At 39.1% G+C, this 25,458-nt stretch overlaps 1 protein-coding gene across 1 annotated transcript in view; it reads right to left on the bottom strand.

Annotated features, from left to right (window-relative positions):
• Nucleotides 1-4,838: 4,838 nt before the first annotated feature.
• LIPM (lipase, family member M) overlaps nucleotides 4,839-25,458 on the bottom strand; it is a 40,925-nt gene continuing 20,305 nt past the window's right edge. Inside the window, exons 3-9 of the mRNA XM_006880397.1 lie at nucleotides 21,020-21,218; nucleotides 19,899-20,008; nucleotides 15,538-15,674; nucleotides 15,281-15,427; nucleotides 12,439-12,510; nucleotides 10,901-10,972; nucleotides 4,839-5,108 (exon numbers count right to left, since the gene is read on the bottom strand). Coding sequence (XP_006880459.1) covers nucleotides 4,839-5,108; nucleotides 10,901-10,972; nucleotides 12,439-12,510; nucleotides 15,281-15,427; nucleotides 15,538-15,674; nucleotides 19,899-20,008; nucleotides 21,020-21,218 — 1,007 coding nt within the window. The remainder of the gene's footprint in view (nucleotides 5,109-10,900; nucleotides 10,973-12,438; nucleotides 12,511-15,280; nucleotides 15,428-15,537; nucleotides 15,675-19,898; nucleotides 20,009-21,019; nucleotides 21,219-25,458) is intronic.

Below are 25,458 nucleotides of genomic sequence, written 5' to 3'. Positions count from 1 at the left end.
GAATGAAACCAAGAAAGCAATATGGGAGGCATAGCATTCTCTGACCTCAGAATCTACTACTTAGTGGTAGTAACCCAAACAGCATGGCACTGGTACAACAACAGGTACATAGACCAATGGAATAGAATTGAGAACCCAGAAATGAACCCAGCTATCTATGGTCAACTGATAATTGACAAGAAAATAAAACCTATAAAATGGGGAAATAACAACCTCTTCAACAAATAGTGTAGCAAAACTGGACCGCTACCTGCAGAAAGCTGAAACAGGAGGTACATCTCACACCATACAAAAAAATCAATTCAAGGTGGATGAAAGACCTGGAAGTAAAGCCCCAAACCGTACTGGAATCAAGCTTAGATGACCTAATTAGTCTATGGTAGAAAGAGACTGACAAGTACAGTCAGAAGAAATGCATAATCTAGAGAGGATAAATTGGCAAATGGGACCTTCTAAAGATTAAAAAACTTTTCCCAGCAGAGTTAAAAGAAAACATCCAGACTGGGAAAAACATTTGGCAATACCATTTCTGACAAGGCTCTCATATCAAAAGTTTACAGAATCTCACAAGGCCTCTACAAGAAAAAGACTGATAACACAATTACAAAATAGGCAAAAGACATGAAAATACTTTTTATAGAGGAAGATATTTGGATGGTCAACAGACACATGAAGAAATGCTTAAAATTACTGGCAATAAGAGAGATACAAATAATAACCACAATGAGATAACATCTCACTTCAGTAGCAGTGGCAAAGTGTCCTGTTTAAAGGACAGCAAGTAATACATATTGGAGAGGATGTGGATAGATGGGACCTCATGTTATTGGTGGGATTGTAAAATGGTACAACCATTCTGGAAGACAGTTTGGAATTTCCTCAGAAAGCTGAACATAGAAATTCCATATGATCCAGCTGTTCCACTGCTTAGAAAATACCCTGAGAAAATGAAAACTGAGGCAAAAATGGAGACTTTTCACCAGTGTTCATAGCAGCATTACTCACCATCACAAGGACATGGAAACAGCCCAAATGTCCATCCACAATCGAATGGATTGAAAAATTATGGTTATATTTACATGAGGGAATACAATGCAGCATACATGAGCAATAATTTTGTAAATCACTCCCTAACTTGAGAGCTACGTGAACTCAGTCTGGTAAGGACAAATACTGTATAAGACCATTATCGTAGAAATAGACAACTAGTAAAATGTGTAAAAGTATCTAAGTGGGTGAGGGGAAAACAAAGGGGGAGTAATCATGGGGTCACATGGTTTGATGGGTAGGGATGTGGGGGGATCTGGTGTGAGGGGCAATGTATATGAACTTTGTACGTAAACTAATGTAAAATAAGAAAAAAATGAATTGCAAGAAAGAAAAAACAACTTTTAAAAAGATCTAACTTTGTGAAGATGAAGTAAAGCCATTTTTTAGATGACATGATCTTAAATATGGAAAATAATGAAGACTCAGCAAGAAAATTGTTGGAACTAATTGAAAGGTTCAGCAAAGTGACAGGATATAAGATCAACATGTATGTTTATTTCAGCATTATTCACAATAGCCTGAAAATGGAAACAGTCCAAATGCCCATCAACAAATGCATGGACAGAGAAATTGTGATACATTCACACAATGGAATTCTATTGCTTTAGAAAACAAAACCTCGTAAAATATTGCACAAGGACAACTGTAGAGAACATTGGGCTACACTGAAGAACTAAGCCATAAAAGGGCAACTACTATATAAAACCACTACTGTGAAAATAGGAGTAGGATTGAGGCAAGAAGAGAGCAAGTGAGCGTGAACAGAATGTGCAGATAATGAACACCGTAAAGGATCAGAGGAAGGGAGAACCAACCTGGAAAGAACAGATGAATGGGCAATACGAGCATTGCAATTAACAGTTTGGAACAGGACATGCAAAACTGTTCAAAGAAAGGAAGAAGTAGGTGAGGAGAAAAAGGGAGAGGAACATATTAGGGCAGTAGAGATTAGTGGACAGATGGGCAGGATGAAAAAATAGGCAAGGTGCAGAGAGGATTTGAGGTATTGTGATGAAAGGTGTTAATCAATTGTCATTGATGGTATAGGGCATACTGTATATGAATGATTGAAATAAAGCCAATTAAAAGAGTATTAGTATAGCTACTGTACAGTAGCCAGGAAATTAAAAGGCATATTGCCATGGGAAAGTCTGCAGTTAGGGACCTCTCCAAAGTACTAAAGAGCAATGGTGTCTCTCTGGAGACATGGTCTTTGCAATCACTTGTTATGCATCAAGAGAGTTGGACAATGACTAGGGAGGATAGAAGGAGAATTGATGCCTTTGAGCTGTGGTGCTGGAGAAGAGTATTGAGAATACCATGGACTGCTAGGAAAACAAACAGATTCATCTTTGAGAGGGTTAAACCAGGTGGCTCCTTGGAGGCAAGGATTCTGAGGCTCCATCTAACATACTTTGGACATGTTGTAAGGAGAGACAGGTCCTTGGAGAGGGACATCATCCTTGGCAGGGTGGAGGGACAGCACAGGAGGGGAAGTCCCTCTATGAGGTGGATTGATTCAGTGACTGGGATAATCGGGATGGGTGTATCAGAGACAGTGTGATTGGCATAGGACAGAGCAGAGTTTAGGGCTCTTGTACATAGGGTCACTATGAGTCACAAGTGACTCGACAGCACATACAACAACAACAACAACTGTACAGTAACAAAGAAAACTTGAGAAAGGGAATCAGGGAAAATTACCATTTACAAGTGGTACACAAAAGATGAAATAGGAGGAGTATCATGCTTGGAAAAGTGGAGGGTCAATGAAAGAGAGGATGGCCCCCATTGAGGGAGATTGACAGGGTGACTGCATCAATGGGCACAAGTGTATCAGAAATAACAAGAATGGCACAAGATAGGACAGCATTCAGGCCTCTTGTTTATACAGTTGTTATAAGTCATATTCAAGTTGATGGCACCTAATAACAACAATAATTATATAGAAAGGAAAAAGCTCCTGGATAAGCAAAGTGATACTAAAAAAACAAACAACAAAATGCAACCAAAATAAGCTTTAACTTCCTGATTTCAAAACTAACTGCACATATTCAGTCATCAAAGCAAGTTGTTATACTACTTTGAGCTAAACAATAAATAGGCTTATCAGGTGATGAACAGCACCACAGAGACTCACTGCTTAGAATACTAAAAGCAGCATTTTCTCCCAGAATAAAGCCCAGAAAGCAGGGAAGGATTGCACAAGAGGATAAATGGAAATGAGGCTTCCTTGGGAAAAGTGTGATTGCACTTTGGATATTGTCATTAATGGGTGATGAAACTTGTCTCATAGACATTGGACACGTTATCAAGAGGATGTATTTTGGGCATGCTGTCCTTGGGAAAAGTTATCATGCTGTGAAAGGTGTGGAGTCAGAGAGAGGAAGAGCATAAACCAGATGGGTTGACACAGTAACGCTAACACTGAACTCAAACATGTCCGAGATTGTGATGATGGCACAGGAGAGGCAAGGTTCATGAAGTTGCTCTGTGCCATTGTTGAATCAATGGTAGCTGACCACAACAACAATTGCTGTTCTAAAGTAAAATGTAAGTGAATGGTAGAAAGGAAAACCATCTTGTGTTACAAAATTTCACTCAAATAAAAATATAATTTTTTTAACAAAATAGTTTTCCTATATCTTAATTTTTAGAAACAGAAAACTAAGCAAGTCATTGATAGCAAGAGGCTGTAAGTTCTTAAACTTTGTCTAGAGTCTTAGTACTAAAATACAGACCCATGTTTTACTCAATGCATAATGCATTTGTTGGACCACTTATATATATTATCTTCTCTCTGTTGGGCCCACAGAGTTATCTTCCCTGAGATCAACTATAAAATATAGGCTTATTATTATGATGCTTAAAACATATTTCAGCGACTACCCTGTACCTTGTCTGTGGTTTTGGTTTCTTCTTAAATCTTTTGTCTTTCTGAGGTAATATTGTGATACTTTGTTGTTAAGTGCCTTTGAGTCAAGTACAACTCATAGTGATCCTATGAACAAAAGATCTGAATTCTGTTCTATTCTGTGCTATCCTCACACTTCTTGACACAGAAGAGTCCACTGTGGCTGTCACCGAGTCAATCTCGGTTTGACCAGGAAGACCTGGTTGAGGGTCTTCCTCTCCTTCGCCGACACTCCGTCCTTCCCAGCATCATGTCGATCTCCAAGGAATAGGCTGCCCTAGCAACATGCTCAAAGTATGTGAGGCAGCACCTCATCATTCTTGCCTCTGAAGAGCACTCTGACTGCTCTGGAGCATACCAGTCTTTGGTCTTTTACCAAAAATTTTCCAGGTTTGGAGCCATTATGAGTTAAGGTAATAAACATCTAGATCATTATCTTTTTTAAAAAAATCAACAACAATCCAGAGACATTCAAGGTCTCAATATCTACCCAAATTTGCCCTTTTAATATTTACAGAATATGGCTTACAGAAAAAAAATTACATGACTTTTACCTGATGATATAGAGAATGTCTAGATACTTTATAGCTGTCAGGCAAAGGCTACAGTTCAATGTGGTAGGATAGATACTAGTACATGAAGCCAATTTCAACTCAATAAAACAGTTTAATGGACTGAGAAAAAAAATTAGATGTCAGTGTTGAGTGTAGGATATCTGAGGCTACCAATACTACATTTTTTCCTTTCCTTCTCTATCATTCTTAAATGGATATTGTAGGTTTTCAATCTTGAAAAAGTTCCAGAAATTTCTGTTCTTGGATCTCAGCCCCATCTTCCAAGAGGCTGTTCTTAAGACTTTTCTGTATCAGATGCTTCACAACCTGCCCTCACATGTTCCCTGGGAGAAGTCGAGTTCTTCCTGCTTTATCAGATGTATGATTTCACTGTACATACGATGAGGAGCATCAAGACCCCAGATGAAATCCACGTGAGCCCATTCAGGAATGTTCTTGTGGTAGATGAGGTTGGTCACTTCAGAGAGCAATGCTTTCACATCTTCAGGGTTTGAAAGCCAGTCTTGACCCCCAGTCCACATTGCTGTAGGGACCCTCATTTCTCTAACGTTATATCTTATAGGTGTTGGCTAGAAAACAAAACAAAACAAACCAAGAATGGTTTTTAAGTGTGAACAACATTGAAATTTCCAAACATAACTTCTACTCCAAATAAACATAGTAAATATGCCATGTGCTATGATGGAAGAAGCAGAACCATACACACATACATAATTGCATTAGAAGTTTTGTTCACTCTCTGAGATAAAATGGTTTTCACTAAACCTCAGTTTCTTAATCTGTGAAATAGGGACACTATGTACAATAAATTACTAGATTGAATTAAAATCATATAAACCACCTATCACTTTAATTAACTCATTTTCTTCCTTTTAATATTTTGCATATAAATTGGCTATAAGAAGTAGTGTAGCACTTTTATAATAGCAATGATTTGGAAACAACCCAAGAACCCATCAATGGCTAAAGAAACTGTGATACAGTCTCAAGATGGAGTACTATGTAACATTTAAAAAAGTTCAAGAATTAATGAAATACTACACAACATGGATGAAATTAAAACAAGTTATGCTGAGTGACTAAATAAGACACAGAAGGGTAATTATAGTGTAAGATAACTAATATGAAAAAACTAAGAAATTATTTATACTCCGAATCAGCCCTGGAGAATTAACAAAGAGGAGAAGAACTTTCTGGTGGCTTAGTGGTAAGAAGCTGCACTGCAATCTCAAAGGCATGTGGTTTGAACCCACCAGCTATTGTGTGGAAGAAGGATGGGTAATCTCCTCCTGTGTGATTTACACATGATTTCTACACAGAAAGAACCAATCTTGAGGGTTGACAGAGATAATAAGAGGAGAGGAAAAGAAATAAACATTTTGTAAAATACTTGAAAATGTTGTTGTATGTATGCCTTTGAGTAGGAACCAACTTATAACAATCACCCCTGAATTTTCAGTGGCAGTTAAACACATGAGGCCTCTTCCATGGAGCAACTGGTGGATCCAAACCCTGTGCCTTTGGGATTACAGCACAGCTTCTTACCACCAGGCCATCAGAGCTCCCTACATGAAAATAGACAATAGATATGAGGTGGGTGTGTGTGTGTGTGTGTGTGTGTGTACCTCCCCATTTATCTTTATTGTTTAGTTGTAAATTGAAGGGGTGGAGGATAGAAGATAATAATAATGTCCCTGTCTTTTAAAGACATAATTTCACAACTATTTCATGAGGTAAGACTTAGAGATATTCCACAAAGAAGGCCAGACTCTGGAAGCTACTAGAAGCTGTTGCTGCTACTATATCAGCAAGTAGCACTGGACTTTCTCACTCTGAGATCAGAGGAAACACTTGAGGCAGGCCCAATATGACTGACTCTCCATAACCTGACTGGCCTATGGCGTAGGATCTCAGGTCTTTTGAACCAAATCCTAGGAACTTAAACTTTGCTCAGATCTTCCATGTCTCAAACGAGAGTGTCCAGAATTGCCCATTTCTGGTCATTTGCCTTACTCAAACAGTAGTACCACCAGATCATGCTGACTGATTGAACTCTCAAACCTATCTGTACCAAGAAATTTCTATAGAAATGGCATTTCAATTTCTTACTTAGCAAGTCCACTGTGAAGCCTAGCCTCCAGTCACTGAAGTCCCTTTTCCTCTTTGTGGCACTCTAGGAATTTGGAGTTATAGCCTAATGTCAACAGTGAAGGTTAGAATATTCTATGGGGATAGTAACAATTTTTTCTTAAAGATGAAAAGTTTTAAATAAATAAACACTTCATCTAATTCTAAGGTTTTATGATCCTGTGACACCTTTCAGTATGTTCGGTTTATCTTCATTGCCCCTACTATCTTTAGGTGCTTAAACAGGAGAGGCATCTACTGCCTAAACATGCCTCTGGAAACTCTATGAACTTTGAGAAATGATGATAGTTATAGAAAGGCTTCAGGTCTTTTGTTCAATGGGTCACTATGAGTCATGTTTGACTTGATGGCAATCAACAACAACAATAACAATCTGTAGTCAGGAGCCATGGTGGCTCAGTGGTTAAGGAATTCAGTTACTAAACAAAAGGTTGGCAGTTTAAACCTACCAGTTCCTCTGAGATTGAAAGATGAAGCTGTCATGTGGACTTCCGAGTTGTAAAACAACCCAGTTGTAAATGGAATTTGCTCCAGGACTTAAGAACAATAAATGACATAGTTGAGCCTTTACATCTTGTGGTTCCTAACCTTTATACTATAATAGACAAAGTGCTAGTCAATAGGCCTTTTATTGTAAGAACCACCTTCCCTCTGTAACTTGACTTGTGCCACTATTAAAGCCTCTACTTGGAATATTATTGCTTTTTAATTTTTGACTCATGTACTTTTAACTTGTTAGTTAAATTTGTGTCTTCTAGGCTGCAACACTTCCATGATACATCTTCAAGGATATGAACATGTACGGCTAAGCACAGTTGATAACAGTGCATCTAAATTCCAAAATCAATTTCCATAATAGTCTATGTGTTTCCTATTGCCAAAGGGGCCCTTTAGAGTAGTGAGAGAAGATCTTCACCCTGAAACCCACAGCATCCCTTTTCAGCAGGAAGTAGCTAAGAGAATACACCATCCCCTTTTCCTTATGAATCAGGGTGAAGTCTCTCTCAGGGAGGAGTGATAGGGAATGGTAAAGGACACACTGACAAAGGAGATTAATCAGAACTGGCTTTGACAAGCACTGTGGCAATTGGACAATTAAAACAGACATTCGGTGGTGGTGGGGGAAGAAGACCGAACTGGGGAGGAGGGTAGAGAAAACAGTGCAACAATGAATGAATGAAAACCCAAAATCTCTGTAAATGTTCATTAAAACTAATAAAAAATAATTAAAAAAAGAAAGATGAAGCTGTCTTCTTCTATAAATATATATGATTCTGGAAACACTACAGTGCAGTTCTACTCTGTCCTCCAGAGTCACTGTGAGTCAGAACCAACTGAAAGGCCTGGATGCTCTGTACTCAAGAAGTCCTGGTGGTGAAGTAGTTAAGCACATGACTGCTAGCCCAAGAGTCAGCAGATTAAGCCCATCCCTTTACAACACTATGGGGCAGTTCATTCTGTCATATAAGGTATCTATGAGTCAGCAGAGGTCCCTGATAGCAGACTTCCTCAATGCAATGGTGCCAAGAGTGTTGACTGTGGAGCTGACATTCCACAAGCTGAACTGTTAGCAGCCTCAGTCTCTTCTCCATCTATCATAGTGTTGCCAGTTGCCCCAATGGTGGGAATCTGTCTTCTTGATGTTGAATTTTAATCCATATTAAAGATTACAGTTCTTGACCTTCTGCAGCAAATGTTTCAGTCCTCCTCTGTTTCAGCAAGCATGGTTGTATTATCTGTGTATTATTGGTTGTTGATGAGTCTTCCTCTAATTCTGATGCCACGTTCCTCCTTATAAAGCCCAGCCTCTCGAATGACCTATTCTTCATATAGATTAAAATGGCATGGAGACAAGCTATATCCCTGATGCACTCCTTTCCTTATTTGAACTATGCAGTGTTTCCTTATTCTGTTCTGAGGACTGCGTCCTGGTATAGGTTTTTCTTGAACACAATCAATAGTTGTGGGCTTCCCATTTTTCTCAGGGTTAGCCGCATTTTCTTGTGATCTGCACAGTCAGATGCCTTTGCATAGTCAGTGAGGCACAGATAGACATTCCTCTGGTTCTCTTTGTTTTCTGCCTAAATCCATCTGACATTGGCAATAAGGTCTCTAATGCCACAACCTTTTCTAAACCCAGCATGTATTTACTGGTAGTTCTCTGCTGATGTACTGTTCCAGTTGTTTTGGATAGTCTTCAGCTGGATTTTGTTTGGTTGTGATATTAGTGATACTGTTCTGTAATTCTACACATTGTTGGGTCACCTTCTTTTGAAATGGGAATAAATATAGATCATTCCAGTCAGTTGGCTGGGTAATTGTCCTCCAGATTTCTTGGTAAAACCTGGTGAACATGTCCAGGGAACTTTCTCCATCACCATTGCCTCTTGATCATATGTAGTTTCATGAAATTCTTCTGTGTAAGCCAATTCTTTTTGGTACAGTGACTCTGTATATTCCTTCAATCTCCTTTTAATGCTTCTTAGATCATTCAATATTCTGTCCATAGAATCTTTAAGTATTGCAACTTGAGTCTTGAATTTGTTCTTCAGTTCTTTCAGCTTATGAAATGGCAAGCGGGTTTGGCTCTTTTGATTTCCTGACTTCAGATGTCAGCCTCAGGAATAAGGTACACCTGGTCCAGGCCATGGTCTTTGCAAATACTTGCTATGCATCAGAGATCTGGACAATGACTAAGGATAACAGAAGAAGAATAAATGTCTTTGAGTTGTGGTGATGGAGAAAAGTATTGAAGTACTATGGGCCATTAAGAGAACAAGTATGTCTGTCTGAGAGAAGATAAAACCAAGTTTCTCTGTAGATGCAAGGATTTTGAAGCCCAGTCTCACACACTTTGAGCACATACCCAGGAAGGACCAATCCTTAGAAAAGGACATCATGCTCGGAAAGGTGGAGGGACAGCACATGAGAGGAGGACCCAGATGAAATGAATTGATACAGTAACTGGGGAAATGGGGGTAGGTATGTAGGAGTCAACGAGACTGGCTCAGGACAGGGCAGGGTTCAGAGCTATTGTACCAAGGGTTGCTATGATTTGACTCTATGGGTTGCAGGTGACTCGATGCCTCATAAAACAACAACATAAGTCAGCAATCAATGGAAATGATTTTGCCAGTTTGGTTGGTTGGTTTTTGGCATTGAGTTCATCAACCTCTCTAGAAGATATTACATTAAAAGTTGATAATTTAAAATTGTCTTAGGAATGCTTTCTCTAAAGACATGCTTTAGGACAAATAAAGAAGGATATAAAAAAAGTGGCTGATAATTGTGACTGAGAATTTGCTGTCCAGGAATAATACACAGTTTGTCCAATTTTCTAACCTTTTGCATACATATTTATATATAGAAAGATATGAGACTCTCCAAGAAGCACTAGGTTGTATGTACTGGGTCACCTTTAGCTTTCTGTTTGTGTAATCAATATTTGTTTACATTCACACACATTAGCCAACATTCTTAAATAAAGCTTCTATGTCTTGAAAAGTGACATTATTATCCATTTCCTAATCTCTACAACTTTAAAACTCAATTTTGTTTTATAGCTTTGACTGTGTATTGAGTCATACAGTAACATTCTTTTTCATATTTTTTCACATTCAGATTACAAATTCAATTAAAGTCCGAGGTAAAGATCTCTTAAAGACCACTTGCCAACATTTTTTTTTTATTTTAAAGCGAAAGAAACTGGAGATTGAAGAGTCACTGTGACATGTCCATGATACAGAAATTAATAGTAAAGAGGCAACTTTTGCTTAGTCATCTCCCTTTTCTAATGAATTTTTATATGTACCTGGAAATTCTTTCACCCAAATGCCATTCTCCTTCCTTTCCCGCCTTCTTTTCCTCCTCTTACTCTTCTCCTTTTATCTTAAAAAGATAAAAGTAACCATACAGACTTCATTCTGCTAAATTTATCCCATCTTGCTCAAGAAAAATCCAGTTCCTGATTCACAGAAGCAGCTTTATCAGAAAAGGTCTCCCCCTTCAGCAAAGAAGCATCTAAACATTTTAGTTAAGCTGTAAATGGTCTAATTTTCAAATGATGTAAAAATCCAAACTCTTATTTTCTTCTTGAATTCCTGGTTATTTATTTCCACCTCTGAGATAACTGTCACCACTGCTCTTTCTTTCCTTTTAGGAGTTGTTGATTCCCTCTTGTACATGTCCCACCAATAGGGGTGCATTTTTTTACCTGCTTGCTTTTCTCCAGGTTCTTGGTCTCACTTCCCCAGTCAAATGCCCGGAGCTCCCCAGAATTCATTGCCTGAAAAGAAGTAAAAAAAATCACAGTGAATTCAAATTCATTGCTGGGTAAGAGTGAGGTGTGGGTGGGACTGAGCTACTCAGTTCTGCAGTTGTGAGTAAAGCAGACTCTCAGCTGCTCTTCCATTCAGTGTTGGGGGAATCTTCTAGAATTCATTGCTCATTATTCCTTGACATCAAGGCAAACCAAATCAGAGCTGACCCTCCATTGGTTTTCTGAGACTACATCACACAGTAGGAGACTGTCCATCTTTTCCTTTGGTGTTGCTGGTAGATTCTAAAAACCTGAGAGACTTGGCTTTTGGGTTAACAGTACAAGCCACTATGGACCAGACCACCAGTTCTTGCAAGGAAGAAAAAAAAGAGAGAAATAATTGAATCCAATGTTTTGGAACATTATAACATTCCCATTGCATTTTTTTGTGGGAATTCTGCACAAAGCTATAGATTAAAATGGGAACCATCCCCCAGAATTGTACATTGTGGTGAAGTCAGGCCACAATTAATCCAGTTTAGAGTTCTGAATCTCACATACCTTCCTCACATGAACATTTAAGGATATAATACTAGAAAATTTGGCTAGGAACTAATATTTTACTAGATTAGGCCAGTATACTCAAGTTTTTAGATGTAGTTACTAATATTCTCAAAATAAGGCGTTTTGGCAGCATGTTATTGTTGTAAATGCCATCGGGTTGAGTATACTGAGAAAATTATTTAAGAAACTAGATTCTATGAAAAGGAATGTGGCATCAGAATTGGAGAAAGACTCATAAATAACCTTCATTATTCAGAAGACACAACCTTGCTTGCTAAAAGCTAGGAGGACTTGAAGCACCTACTGAAGAAAACCAAAGACTACAACCTTCAAAATGAATTGCATATCAACATCAAGAAAACAAAATTTCTCAGCACCGGACCAAGAGGCAACATCATGATAGACTAAGACTGAAACTATCAACAACTTCCTCTTAATTGGATCTACAATTAAAGCACCCAGTACTAGTAATTGAAAGATCAGGAGATGTATTGGTGGCATAGCGGTAAGGATGTGCACTGCCAATTCAAAGGAACACAGTTTGGATCCATCCACTGTTCCTGGAGAGAAAGATGGATAATATATCTGCTCCAGTGGATTTTCTGCCTCTGAAAACCTGCTAGAAGGTCAACTATAAGTCAGTTCAACTTGAAGGTAAACAGTAACATTTTACCAGAATGCTAGGAGACTGAAAAAGAAGTGCATGGAAGCAAAGTCTTTTCCATCTTCATCTTTTCATGGCCACTCCTGTCATTTTCTCTCATCTTCTAAAAAAGGTCAATCTTCTATAAAATTTATAGTTGAAATAACATTGGTATACTTTAGATTTGTCTTGGAATAAATGAGAAAACTCCTGTACCATTGCTAGGGCAACATCGTGAAGAAAGTGTGATGACCCTTAGCAAAGGCTACACGTTCAACATTCTTACCTGGCTCCAGTGCAGGATATTTTGCACAGATGTTCCCGCAAAAGTATGGGCAACATATACATTTGCTCGGCTCTGTAACAAAGCATGAGAGACTTGTGGGGTTTAGAAAATTTCAAGAGCTATGCACCTGGTCAGACCAAATCTCCACTAAGAAATGGGAACATCATGAAAATATCAGCAACCATCTAGGTAACACAAATACGCACATAAATGTTAGTCCTTGTATTCCTGGGCACATCTGTTTTTCATGTGAGAACAACTTCTCTTTAGAGCTGTGACCTCTAATGAACAAAAACTTGATTAGTGTTAGTTAGGATGTTGGAGTTTTAAGTGCTATTGAGTCCATTTTGACTCATCATGACTTCACAGAGAACAGGCTTTTCAGGCTGTCATTTTTACCAGAATAGATCAACAACAGGTCTTTTCTTCTGTGTGACTGGCTGGGTTCAAGTCACAAACATTTTGACTTAACTGTTTTGCCACTATTTTCCTTATTGAAAAAAGAGAGATTTGGAATTGGGTCACCTCTTCTCAAATTCTGGTTTGGCCATTTATTTTTACGTGTATTTAAGTGAGTTATTTAATCACACTAAATTCCAGCATACTAAACTCTAAAATCCTTACCACTGGACCATCAGACAATATCATGATAGGTGGAGAAAAGGCTGAAATTATCAATGGTTTCATTTTACTTGGATCCACAAGCAACAGCCTTGGTACTAGCAGTTGAGAAATCAAAAGATGTATTGTTTTTGGAAAGTCTGCTATCAGGGACCTCTCCAAAGTACTGAGGAACAATGATGTCAATTTAAAGACTAAAGTGTTCCTGATAGAGGCCATGCATAGTCTTTTCAATCACTGGTTATATGTCTGAGAGATGGGCAATGAATAAAGATGACAGAAGAAGAATTGATGCCTTTGAGTTGCGGTGTTGGAGAAGAGTACTGGATAGCTCATGGATGGCCGAGAGAATGAACAGGATGTTTCTTAGAGAAAGTGGAGCCATAGTGCTGCTTAGAGGCAAGGATGGTGACGCTTTTTCTCGCATTCTTTGGGCATGTTGTTAGGAGGGGCTATTCCTTGGGAAGAGACATCATGCTTGGAAAAGCGGATGGTCAGTGTAGGAGAAGAAGACACTCAACAAGACTGTTTGGCATTGTGACTGCAGAAATAGGCACAGATATGTCAGAGATGATGAAGATAACAGGATAGGACAGGTTTCAGATCTGTTATTGATAGGATAGCTATGAGTCATACTCGATAACAACAACAACAACAACAACAACCAATCTGAGATAATGAAAATACTGACACTATCTCTCTTATTGGATTGTTATAGTGATTGAGTGAATGTGGCATACAATGAATGCTTACCAAATGGTAGGTCTTAATGTAATCATTGCAGTATTATTAAGAAATATTCTCTGGGAATGAAAGACTTTCTCTCAGCTGCTGGAAGTGCTGCTGTCAGTCATCCCTGCACAGGAAGCCCTTTTAGGGGTTGCCTCGTGGGTAGAGAACTGTCTTAACCAGTGAGTAACTAATTTGTAGGGTAACTTGCATTAAATAAGTGATTGGAGTGGGCTGTGAAGGCTCATCTCTCTTAGTCTAACTTGGGAAACTTGGAAGAGTCAACCCATCTTCATAGCTCTTTGTAGGGTCAACTGAGATTTCTGTTGAGACTGTATCACAGCTCCACATTTCCATTCACCCAGATCTGTTCCTTTCATAGGACAGAACCCCAAACAATTAACATCATCGCAGAGTATGCTTTTTAAGGAACCCTTGCTGTGACTCCACCAACTGATACCTGCGTTGTTGTTTGTGGTTAGGGGCCATCAAGCCAGTTCTGATTCCTAGCGACCCTATGTATAACCTCACCATCATCATAAATTGTTATCGAGTTCTAGTCTTGCACGGTCCGCACAATTATTGCTCTACATAAGCTCAGTGTTTCAGCCAGTGTGTTAGTTCACCTTGTTTGGATCTTCCTCTTTTTACTGACTCCCTTCTATAACAAGCATGGTGTCTATCTCCAGGGATTGATCCCTTTTGATAATAGGTCCCAAGTACATGAGATTAAGTCTTGCCATCCTCACTTCCAAGCAGTGTTCTTGCTGTTCTTCCTCTAAGACAGATGTGTTCATTTTCTGGCAGCCCACTCTGTAATTAATATTATTTTCTGAAACCACAATTCAAATATATTAATTCTTCTGTAGTCTTTCTTACCCATCACACAGCCTCCACCTAGATATGAGGTGACTGAAAAAAAGAACCATGGCCTTGTTCAGGTGCACTGTAGTCTCCAAAGTTCCTTCTTTGCTTCTTAACACTTTGAAGAGACTTTTGAAGCAGATGTACCAATACCATATGTTGTTTGATTTCTTGATCACTGCTTTCATTGGTCAAAGACTAACTTAACTGCATACAAAAAGCACACACTCACCACAAGGATCCAAATAGAATGAATACAGGTAGACTGTGGGTGGTATTTCTCCTCTTTGACTTGTTCGATGCAGGTAAGTCAACTCTGATTAATAATGATCCTATGTGTAACAGATTGAAACTTTGGCCGATCTTGCTGGGTTCTACTTCCATTTTTTCCAGTGTTACTTCATTCATAATAAAGCTGCTTTCAGACTCCTTCCATCTGTGACATTAACACCTACAAATGCCCTTGCCTCAGCCTATCCTGAAGAACTTCCCTCATAGTATCACAGTGTGCAGAGAACCAAAAGACGTATGTGATGTCATCGGTATTAATAGTTTACAATCTAGACATGAGACCATGAACTCCTAACTTTGCTTTGGGAAACAAAGAATTCACTAGGCTCCTACTTACCATATTCATGTTGTTTACATTAAATCCGCCCATAAGTAGTATGATATTACTACAGATCTGATCAATTATCATCTGGCCACAAAGGTAGGGAAGAAGCTGTCTGATCATTCTGTACTGGTACAGGAATTCTTTCCTGCCCAACAACCCCTGTGAAAACATGAAATAACAGTCATTACAGACAGGCATGAAGTGGTTCTGGCAAATTGGCCTGGCAGACTCTTTTACAGAGACAGGGAATTGTCTGAGGGATTACACACCTTGAGCATCATATCTGGCAGCAATAAAAATTTGGTTACAGGGCTTTTTGTATATTTGACCGTGGCTATAGGAGCTAGAGCAAAATTCATTTTGATTTTCTCAGCCAGCTCTGGCATGGTGGAAAACGCGATGAAGCCTGTGAGAGGAGAGGTATGTCAGCATACAGATGGCTCATCCAAGAACTCGTAAAACATTTACTCTACTTTTACAGAAATGCTTCGACAACTATGTGTGGCTTTGTCCTTATTTTGTTAAATTTTACTTAATTGTGATTTTAATGAAGATTTACATAGCAGTTTAGGCTCTCATTCATAAACATATACACAAATTGTTCAGTAACATAGGTTGAGTCTTCACAATGCAAAAACACTGTCAATATTTCCATGCTGATTGTTTGATTCCAGTGTATAGAGCTTCCTTAGATGAACCTAGTGTTTATTTTCTCATTTTTTCCTCCTATTTTTCAACTAATATCTTTTTTTGGAGGTTGGAGGGACAGTGCAAGAGAGAAAGACTCTCCATGAGAGGGATCAATTCAGTGAATGGGGTAATGGGAGTAAAGGTGTGTCAGAGACAGTGAGGTTGGCACAGGATAGAGCAGGATTTAAGGCTCTTGTATATAGGGTTGCTATGAGTTGGAAGTGACTCTATAGCACATAACAACACCAACACCAACAGGGGTTTGCTCACAAAGTTCGTATATGTTGTGTTTCACGCTACTCTTCATTCATATTGTGTCTCATCCAATCATTCATTTTTGTTTTTTAAGTCATCATTGGTGTTTGGTTTCATAGATCTGATTTATGCACTCCCAGAGGATCATCTTCATTTTGTGAGCTAATCTGTTCTTTTGCCTAAAAGGTGATGTCAGGGACTAATTTTTGTGATCATGTCCTAGTTATCCTACAAAATCATAAGCTCTTTGAAAGAGAGAAAAACCAAACCAAACCAAACCAAACCAAACCAAACCAAACCAAACCAATTCTCTATTCCCCATAATAGTTCAGCACATCGGCTTTCTAGTAGTATATTTCTGCTGAGTTACTGAATTGAATTATTGAGTCCAACAATATTGACTTTGAAATTATGTGTATTCTCAAAATACATGGTGAGAGAGATAAAACTATGTGTGAGACGTCTTGCTGGGAATTCTTATGGTTTTAACTGAGGTCAATTCTTGGAATCTTTAGAAAGTTTTGTTTGCTCTGTATAAATCATAATGTTACTCTATGGGTCTATTAGAAAAAAGTGCTTCATAGGATTTTCTTAGGCATTTATCATGCTGCTGGAAGCTCCTGTTACAGAACACTCAAAAGCTCTTCTCAAGTAATTCTTTTTAGTCATTACTCATTTACAATGACATCATGCTGAAGACTACAGAGAAATTGTCAATCAGTAGTTCATGCAGTTTATGAGTTATATCCTTTCTTTACAGAGAAATTTAGAATCAGAAAATTCACTTTCTTTATTGATGATAAATAACAAAGTTTGGAATGTTTCCCTCAATCCTTGATTTTTTTCTGGACAATCTTTTGGACAAGTGGTTACAAGAACTGAATTTTAATACTGACTTTTGTCATAAACTTGCTATAAATTAGTTTCTGTCTCAGTTTCTTGACCTATAAAATAGAAAGATGAATTTCCTGAATTCTCACTGTATAGCCTTGCCTCTCTCGTGGTATCTTTGGAAAAATAAGGCAATTCTATAAAACCTGGGCAGGGTCATTATTGATTAAATACTGTGTGTTTATTTTGAAAGGGTCTATACATGTTGTGTGTAGGCTGAGATTTGCCGGCCTTGGCTTGCAGAGAGTAAAACTAGACTACTTTCTAGTTCCTAGAAGGTTAACTAGTATAAAAGAAGATAGATTCTCTAATTTTTTCCTCCATCTAATTAGATTGTCAACAATGTGCAAAGGGAAGCATGAAAGTGAGCAATTACTACCAGCTCTGCCATCAGTAGAATGAGGTTAAAAACGGGTTATAAGCCTTTTTAATGCTAACTGTACTAGGATTCTTTTCAGATGGTAAAACCTAACCCAAGCTCACTGTCATTGAATAGATTCTGACTCTCCGTGACCCTCCAAAGGCTTCCTGAGGTTGTAAATCTTTCTAAGAGTCTACCCATCTTTCTCCCCTGTTGGGGAGAGGGTGGTGAATGCCAAGCAGTGACCTTTCCGTTAGCAGCCTAACACATATAACACATCCAAATCCTCCAGATTTATAGCTCAATAATTCGCTATTGGAAAGATCCTATACTTTTGGTCCCAGTTACCTCCTGAAAATATCATTTAACCTCAATGGTCTCTCTATTCATTCCACTACAGAGCTTGGGGTATAGAGGGGAGAAAATATAAGTGAGTAGATATTAGTGTAGGAACAGATAAAACATCCTTTCTTTCTAGAAAGTGACTGATAAAAATAAAAATAGCATAAGTTAATCATATCTAAAGCTAAAGAAAGAATAATGTAAAACCCAAACTTTTTCATTCACTCAACAAACTCATTGCTTCAAGTTGAAATGAACTCATAATTCACTTTGCAGAGACTTTTTCAGAGGCTGTAAACTCAACAGGGAAACATTGTTCATCTTCATCTCATGGAACAGCTGGTACATTTGAACCATCTACCTTTGTGTTGGCAGCACAGCTCCCTAGTGACCAGAACTTCCATTTTAGTCACAGTTGTTGTCATTATGTCCTACTGAATCATACCAACTCGTAGCTGACCCTCCAATGGGTTTTCAGAGGCTTTACATCGCATGGAAGGAGACTGACCATAGTTCTTCCACAGAGCACCTGGTGGATTTCCAGCTAGTTTGTTACCGCCAGGCCACCAGAGCTCACTTTTTGTTCAGTAGACAACATTAATTTAAAATAATCCTGCTGAACTTCTGTCATGAATTCCAACAGTCCTAGCACTGTCATAATTCCTGATTTACGAGTTAATTTTAGTCCTTGACACGATATGAATCTTGAGTATAAATGATTGCATTAGAAGAGTTTTAAAATATTCTCCAGGTTGAAGTTTCTAGTAACACGATTAAAGCTTACAGATTCCCTACAAACACATTTTCCCCCCCAGGATTGATTAATTTTATTTTAAAATGAATTTTTAGTTAATTTTATTTTCTTTTTATTATTTTTTATTTTTTAAAAATTAATTTTAATGACCATTTACAGAGATTTTGGATTTCCATACATTTATTGTTGCATTATTCTCCCTGCCCACCTTTCCCCCCAGTTCACACTTTGAAAAGTAAAATTATTTAATTGGTATGGAATCCCCTCTACAACCCCCCGCCCTGAGTACACTCCACTAGGCAACCTTCATTCTGGACTCTTGTCATAACCGCAATACCCAATTATATATCACTTTTAGACTGTTCTCTCCCTCATCTGTTTCAAACACATCTTCTTTAAGAGGCACATGCAGTACTGTCACGATTTATACAAATGCCAGTGGATAAGAAGAGTGAAACTAAATTGTCTATGATCCTGCTGTGTCCATGATTAGTCAAATTCAATTGAAGTGAGACTTCTTCCTCAGGACGGGCTGGCTGGCTAAGGCTGAGCAATTTGCAGGAGAGACTTCAACAAATTGATAAAAGATTTTCATAGACAACACTGGACTTAATAAAACCTCTCTCCCTTTAACCTGGTCAATCAGTGTCAGTGACTGAAGTTCCTGAATGGTTTGGAGAGGTCTTAAAAATCCAATTATTTAAGACAGAGTTCCTCCACAGTGTGCTGTTTAATTAAGAGAACTACAAGAATCTTTTAAATGAATTGAAATCATGTTTAGATTTTCCCAAAAAGAATTTTATAACATTTTCTTCAGGTCTGTTTGCAAAATCATGGCAATGCCCCCTCTTTACTGACTGTCTATTGTGTGTATGACATTACACTCTGGACCTCATTCATTATTCAACACCTAATTACTGAGTTCTGAAAGTCTCCTTACAGCTGTGTCCTATTAGACGGACTTCTTGCTTTCGCTGAGTTTACAGTCTATATACATTATATATATAGTACAAATCCTGCTAAGAGGGGATCATTGTTATCCATATTTCATAAATAAGGGAACTGAGATAAAGGAATTTGAGAGCATTTACCTAAAAAGTACAAGACTGCAGTATTAGAATCCATATCTGCCCGACTACAAAGTTCTTGCTCTTTCTACCACACCACAATCCCCCCTCAATTTAGTATTTGATACCTTGTCATCCTTAAGAACAGGATAAAGTCAGATCTGAGAAAAGCATGAAGTGAGGTGGGTACAGATTTCAGTCATGTTCACATTTCTTCTACATGTATACAGATTCTTCTACATATACAAACCTGTTTTCTTTTGAACTTACCCATGGTGGTGCCCTGTGAATAGCCGACATAATAGATCTTTTCCTGGTTCGTTTTCTGCAAAATAAAGTTTATCACTGCAGGAAGGTCAAGACTAGCCATCTCATCATAACTACAAGAGGAAAAGACAAAGTTATGGAAGAGTTATAATCGGAAGGAGACATAAGCAGAACACGGATTATTAAGCAAACCGCTGAGTTGATGTCAGTCCCAACCAGCTGTTACTATGCCTCTCAAGACACTCAGAATGGACTGGTGTCAATCCTGTGTTGCTTATGTGGGTGTCTCTGGGAACACCGCTGTCAGAAAACTGCTGCTTTCCTCCAGTGTTGCAGAGAGAGCAACAATCATCCTTAATAAATATTAACTGAGTACATGTGTCACCTCCCAACGACATGGTCCTGATACACTGTTAGCAGAATAGCGCAGGTATGTGTGTAAATAAATTTATATGAAAAGTACTAAAGAGTCTGCAGAGCCTTCTCTCTGATGAAACTATGAAGAATAGGTTTAATGTCAACAGGTGATTTAAATAAAGCATTGTTTTATAAGCTTAAGAGATATGTTAGTCAGTTGGTGCTTCTAGGCTTAATGCTTTCCCGTATGTCTCTAATTCCGTCTGAATTCATCTCATTCTGGGAATCCTAGCTCTTGCCATCATTCTTGTTTACAGTATAATTCTAAGTGTTAGTCCCAGGATATCTCTCTACAAGGCAGTGGACATCAAGACACTCCTCTCATTTCTGTCTCCAATTTAGGGTTATCACTATTATCATTTTCACTTCATTAGACAGATTCAACTCTCTACCTGAATTCTCAATCTTACCAATTGCTTTACTTTAACAGTTACTAGTTAAGACAATTTAAGGAAGCCAGTGCCTACCTTGCTTACTGGGTTTTCTACCATTGGGTGAAATCTATGTGAAATTGTTCACTACAATTAGAAAGTATGTAAACACAAGTAAGGCCATACTTAAGTATAAGTAATCCAGCCTTGGGTTTCATGTCAGGGTACTGAAGACTCAACCAAAAGAAATGATCCAAATAGTAGATACCATTCATTCTTTACCGAGTTCCTCCAAAGACACCCATGTCTACCTCCATTTCCAAGATTTTCATATACCTGAAAGCCCAGAACTCATCTTGGTCTACGTTGAGGGTTTTGTGTTTCCGAGACCACATGTTTCCCCGGCTGTTTGCCATCCATACGTCACAACCAGCATCCGCCAGAATGAAGCCCAGGCTGTTGTTGGGTAGGTTGGAAATCCAGTTGCTAGCATCTCCAAGCAGGCCATGCTGCAGTAACACCACAGGCCTCGGACCTACAGAAGAAGAATCTCAACAGCCTCAGTAAATCTCTACCATTCTCATTATTTGCCAGTGTGCAAAGGTGTTCATGACAGACAACACCTGTGTTTAAATCCTGACTCAATTGCTTGTTAGATTGATTTTCTTGGCTGGTTATTTAACTTCTCTGGGCTTCCATCCTTTCATTAACAAAATTCAATCTGTGTTTTAAATAAACTGGTGCATGAGGGGAAGGTGGCACAGTGAAAGAAGTACCTCAGAGAAAGAAGTAAAAACTAACTTCTGTGTTGTTTTGAGTAGTTATTTGCCTGGGATCCCCTAATGAGGCTTTTGAAAGTGCTTTAGGAGGTAGGGAGGTAGGTAGAAAGGGTGATTTGTGTAGCAATATGCAGTGGCTTGAAATAAGATTGGTCTGTGTTACCAACAGAAGAGTTCTTGTAATTTACAGTCTGTAGCAAGTTGGGCTGCTAACCCAGAATGCTTGCCTCCAGTGGTTTGAATACACCAGTGGCTCCTGGGGAGGTAGGTGAATAGTCATATTTTTGTGCAATTGATAGCTTTGTGAACCTGATGGACAGTTAGCTATGAGTTGATTCTGACTTAACTTCCATGATAAATTAAACTACCTATCATTTCAATCTGTATGCAGAACAGATTATCTGAGAGGCTGGGGTCTATGAAGAGATATGTGGCATCAGGATAGGAGGTAGATTAATCAACAATCTGCATTATGCAGATGACACATCCTGTTTGCTGAAACTGTGGAGGACCTGAAAAACTTGCTGCAGAGGGTCGAGGAATGCAGCCTTCAATATTAATTGAGGCCCAACGTAAAGAAGACAAAGATTCTCACCACTGGGCCAATTGGCAGCATCATGATAGATGGTGAAGAGATTGAGATTGTTAACAGATTCAGTTTGCTTGACTCTACGATCAACACTCTTGTCACCAGCAGCCAGAAAATAAAAAGACAAATTAAATTGGGAAAGTCTGCTATCAAAGACCTCTCCAAAGTACTGAAGAACAACAATGTCAGTCTGGAGACTAAGGTGCACCTGATACAGGCCATGGTCTTTGCGATAACTTGCTATGCTTCAGAAAGCTGGACAATAACTAGGGATAATAGAAGAAGAATTGATGCCTTTGAGCTGTGATGCTGGTGAAGAGTATTGAATTTACCATGGACTGCTAGGAGAACAAATAAGTTTGTCCTGGAGAGGGTGAAGCCAAGTTGCTCCTTGGAGGCAAGGATTCTGAGGCTTTGTCTGACATACTTTGGCCATGTTGCAAGACAGGACCAATCCTTGGAGAGGGACATCATGCTTGGGAGGGTGGAGGGACAGCGCAGGAGAGGGAGACCCTCGGTGAGATGGATTGCTTCAGTGACTGGGGTAATGGGGGTAGCTATGTCAGAAACAGTAAGACTGGCAAAGGATAGGGCAGGATTTATGGCTGTTACACAGAGGGTTGCTATGAATTGCAGGTGACATGATGGCACTTAACAACAACAACAACAACTCCTCCACATATATATGTATACATATGTACATCTATACACACAAGTATACACACACACACACAGGTATTAATATTTATATATATTCAACACACACACAGGCAATCTTCTCCCATTCAATTGATAGCCTCAGAAACCTGATGGAAGGTCACCATGAGTTGCAACAAACATTGACAAAAATTAGTGTATTATAATTACATCTTCCTTCTCTGAGATAGAACTAATTTGAGACCAGGACAGCAAACAAACAAAAAAACAAACAAAACAACAAAAAACCCAACCACAAACCAAAAAAACAAGATTAGCTTGGTAAGAAAGAAGTCGTCAAATAATAAAGACTTGTATTAAAACCAGAGCTGCCGTGTAATAAAGAGCCTTTTACTGCTGCTATTGCTACAAGTGACTCGCAGAGCTTCAGAGTCCTCACCAGAAAACTAGAATATCATAACCTACCTCACAACTCACAGGATGTGGGAAGATGAAGTCACTTACTGTGCATCGAACCTTCAGCTGGCCACTTGAACTGCTGTGTGCTCTTACTGGATGGTAGCTCTTGTCATTGTTTTTAATAACTAAAGGGACATACTGACTTCTGAATCAAATCTGTATGCAGTTTTGTTGTAAAACACAGACTTTGTGACAACAAAGCCAGTTAGATCCTTTTGCCTTATCGTATCCTTCTGGGAAATATGTGGGTAATGAGGGATAGGAATACAAGACCAGAACAAAGGAGACTGAAGTTAGTTCCCACAATATCTAGCATTTTAGTTTAGCATATTAGTCTTCAGGAAAGTGGCTTCAGTTGTGTTAAATAAAACACATCAGCAGTACTCCTGGTACATCCTTGGGAATGTGTGTGTGTGTGTGTGTGTGTGTGTGTGGCCAGACTGACCCAACTCAGAAATATTTGTAATATGTACAATTGGTCCAAGTAGTGATAGATCTGGCTCATTCAAATGATTTTAAGTTTGTCGTAGAATATGACTTAAATCTAGAATATAGCCAATAGATCAGTGTTTAGTGTTAAAATTTTTAAAACTCTCCCTGTTTTTTCTTTCTTAATGCAAAGTAGTGATTATTTGATGAGGTAAAATAAAAAATCTCTTATTAAAAGCTGAAATACAGTTTTGAGTGTTCTGATTTGTTTTCAATATAATCAGTTCTCTTTATGTTTTAGTCCTTGGAAAAAGACATTATGCTGGGAAAGGTGAAAGGTCAGAGAGAGAAAGATGCTCAGCAGATGGACTGACATAGAGCCTCTCCCACTGGCTTCGAGCATGTCAGAAAGGAGGATGGTGTAGGACAGGACAAGGCTCAGGTCTGCTGCTTATAGGGTCGCTATGAGGAGGACCTGAAGCGCTTGCTGCAGACGGTCAAGGACTGCAGCCTTCAGTATGGATTGAGGCTCAATGTCAAGAAGACAAAGATTCTCACCACTGGGCCAATTGGCAGCATCAGGATGGATGGTGAAGAGATTGAGATTGTTCACAGCTTCAGTTTGCTTGGCTCCACAGTCAACACTCTTGGCACCAGCAGTCAGGAAATTAAAAGATGAATTGCGATGGGAAAGTCTGCTGTTAGGGACCTCTCCAAGGTACTGAAGAGCAATGGTGTCACTCTGGAGACTAAGGTGTGGTCATTGCAATCACTTGTTGTGTATCAGGGAGTTGGACAATGACTAGGGAGGATAGAAGGAGAATTGATGCCTTTGAGCTTTGATGATGGAGAAGAGTATTGAGGGTACCATGGACTGCTAAGAAAACAGATTCATCCTGGAAAGGGTTAAACCGGGCTGCTCCTTGGAGGCAAGGATTCTGAGGCTTCGTCTGACGTACTTTGGTCACGTTGTAAGGAAAGGCCGGTCCTTGGAGAGGGACATCATGCTCGGTAGGGTGGAGGGACAGCGCAGGAGGGGAAGGCCCTCTATGAGGTGGATTGATTCAGTGAGGTAACCAGGGTGGGTGTATCAGAGACAGTGCGATTGGCACAGGACAGAGCAGAGTTTAGGGCTGTTGTACATAGGGTCGCTATGACTCTCAAGCGACTCGACAGCACACAACAGCAACAACAACAATATGAGTGGGTAGTTGACTCCACGACCTAACCTAACAACTTTCTTTCTTTGCTGCTGTGTCACTTCCTCCTCGGGTTGGGTTCATAGGAGCTGCAGTAACAACACCCGCCATTAGAGGGGGAGAGTTTTTCACAAGGAAGCCTCATTACTTGATTTCCAAACTCCTCCGGCAAGCTGCTTAAGTTTAAGGATGAGAGAATAAGCTCTGCCTTTTTTTTTTTTTAAGCTCTGCCTTTGAAGAGGGATTTCAGGAAACTTCGTGTGGGGGACCACTGCAGCCGCTTGCCCGCTTGGCAGAGGTGAGCTTGGCATGAAGGGAAGGAGAAAGAAATGTCTTGCCCGTGCTCCTGAGTCTTGTGGGACTTAACGACAAGGTCTTTCAGAGTCTCCAAGGTATAAATTTGTTTATAGAAAATGCACCCATTTACTCCCCCAACACACATTTAATAGCACCTCCAATGTGCTAGGGACTGTTGAATGTGTGAATGGTTAATGTACTCAGCCACTAACCTGAAGGCCGGAGGTTTGAGTCCACTCAGAGCCATCTTGGAAAAACAGCCTGGTAATCTATGGAAAACTAGTCATTGAAAACCCCACGGAGCACAGGTTTTCAGACATGAGGCCATCAGGAATCAGAATCGACTTAACAGCAATTAGAACCATG

The sequence above is a fragment of the Elephantulus edwardii genome, unplaced genomic scaffold (assembly GCF_000299155.1).
Source record: "Elephantulus edwardii isolate Elephantulus edwardi_28Jun2011 unplaced genomic scaffold, EleEdw1.0 scaffold00007, whole genome shotgun sequence".
NCBI classification, from domain to species: domain Eukaryota; kingdom Metazoa; phylum Chordata; class Mammalia; order Macroscelidea; family Macroscelididae; genus Elephantulus; species Elephantulus edwardii.
The sequence above is the reverse complement of the archived record's forward strand: the minus strand, read 5'-3'. Positions and strand labels throughout refer to the sequence as shown.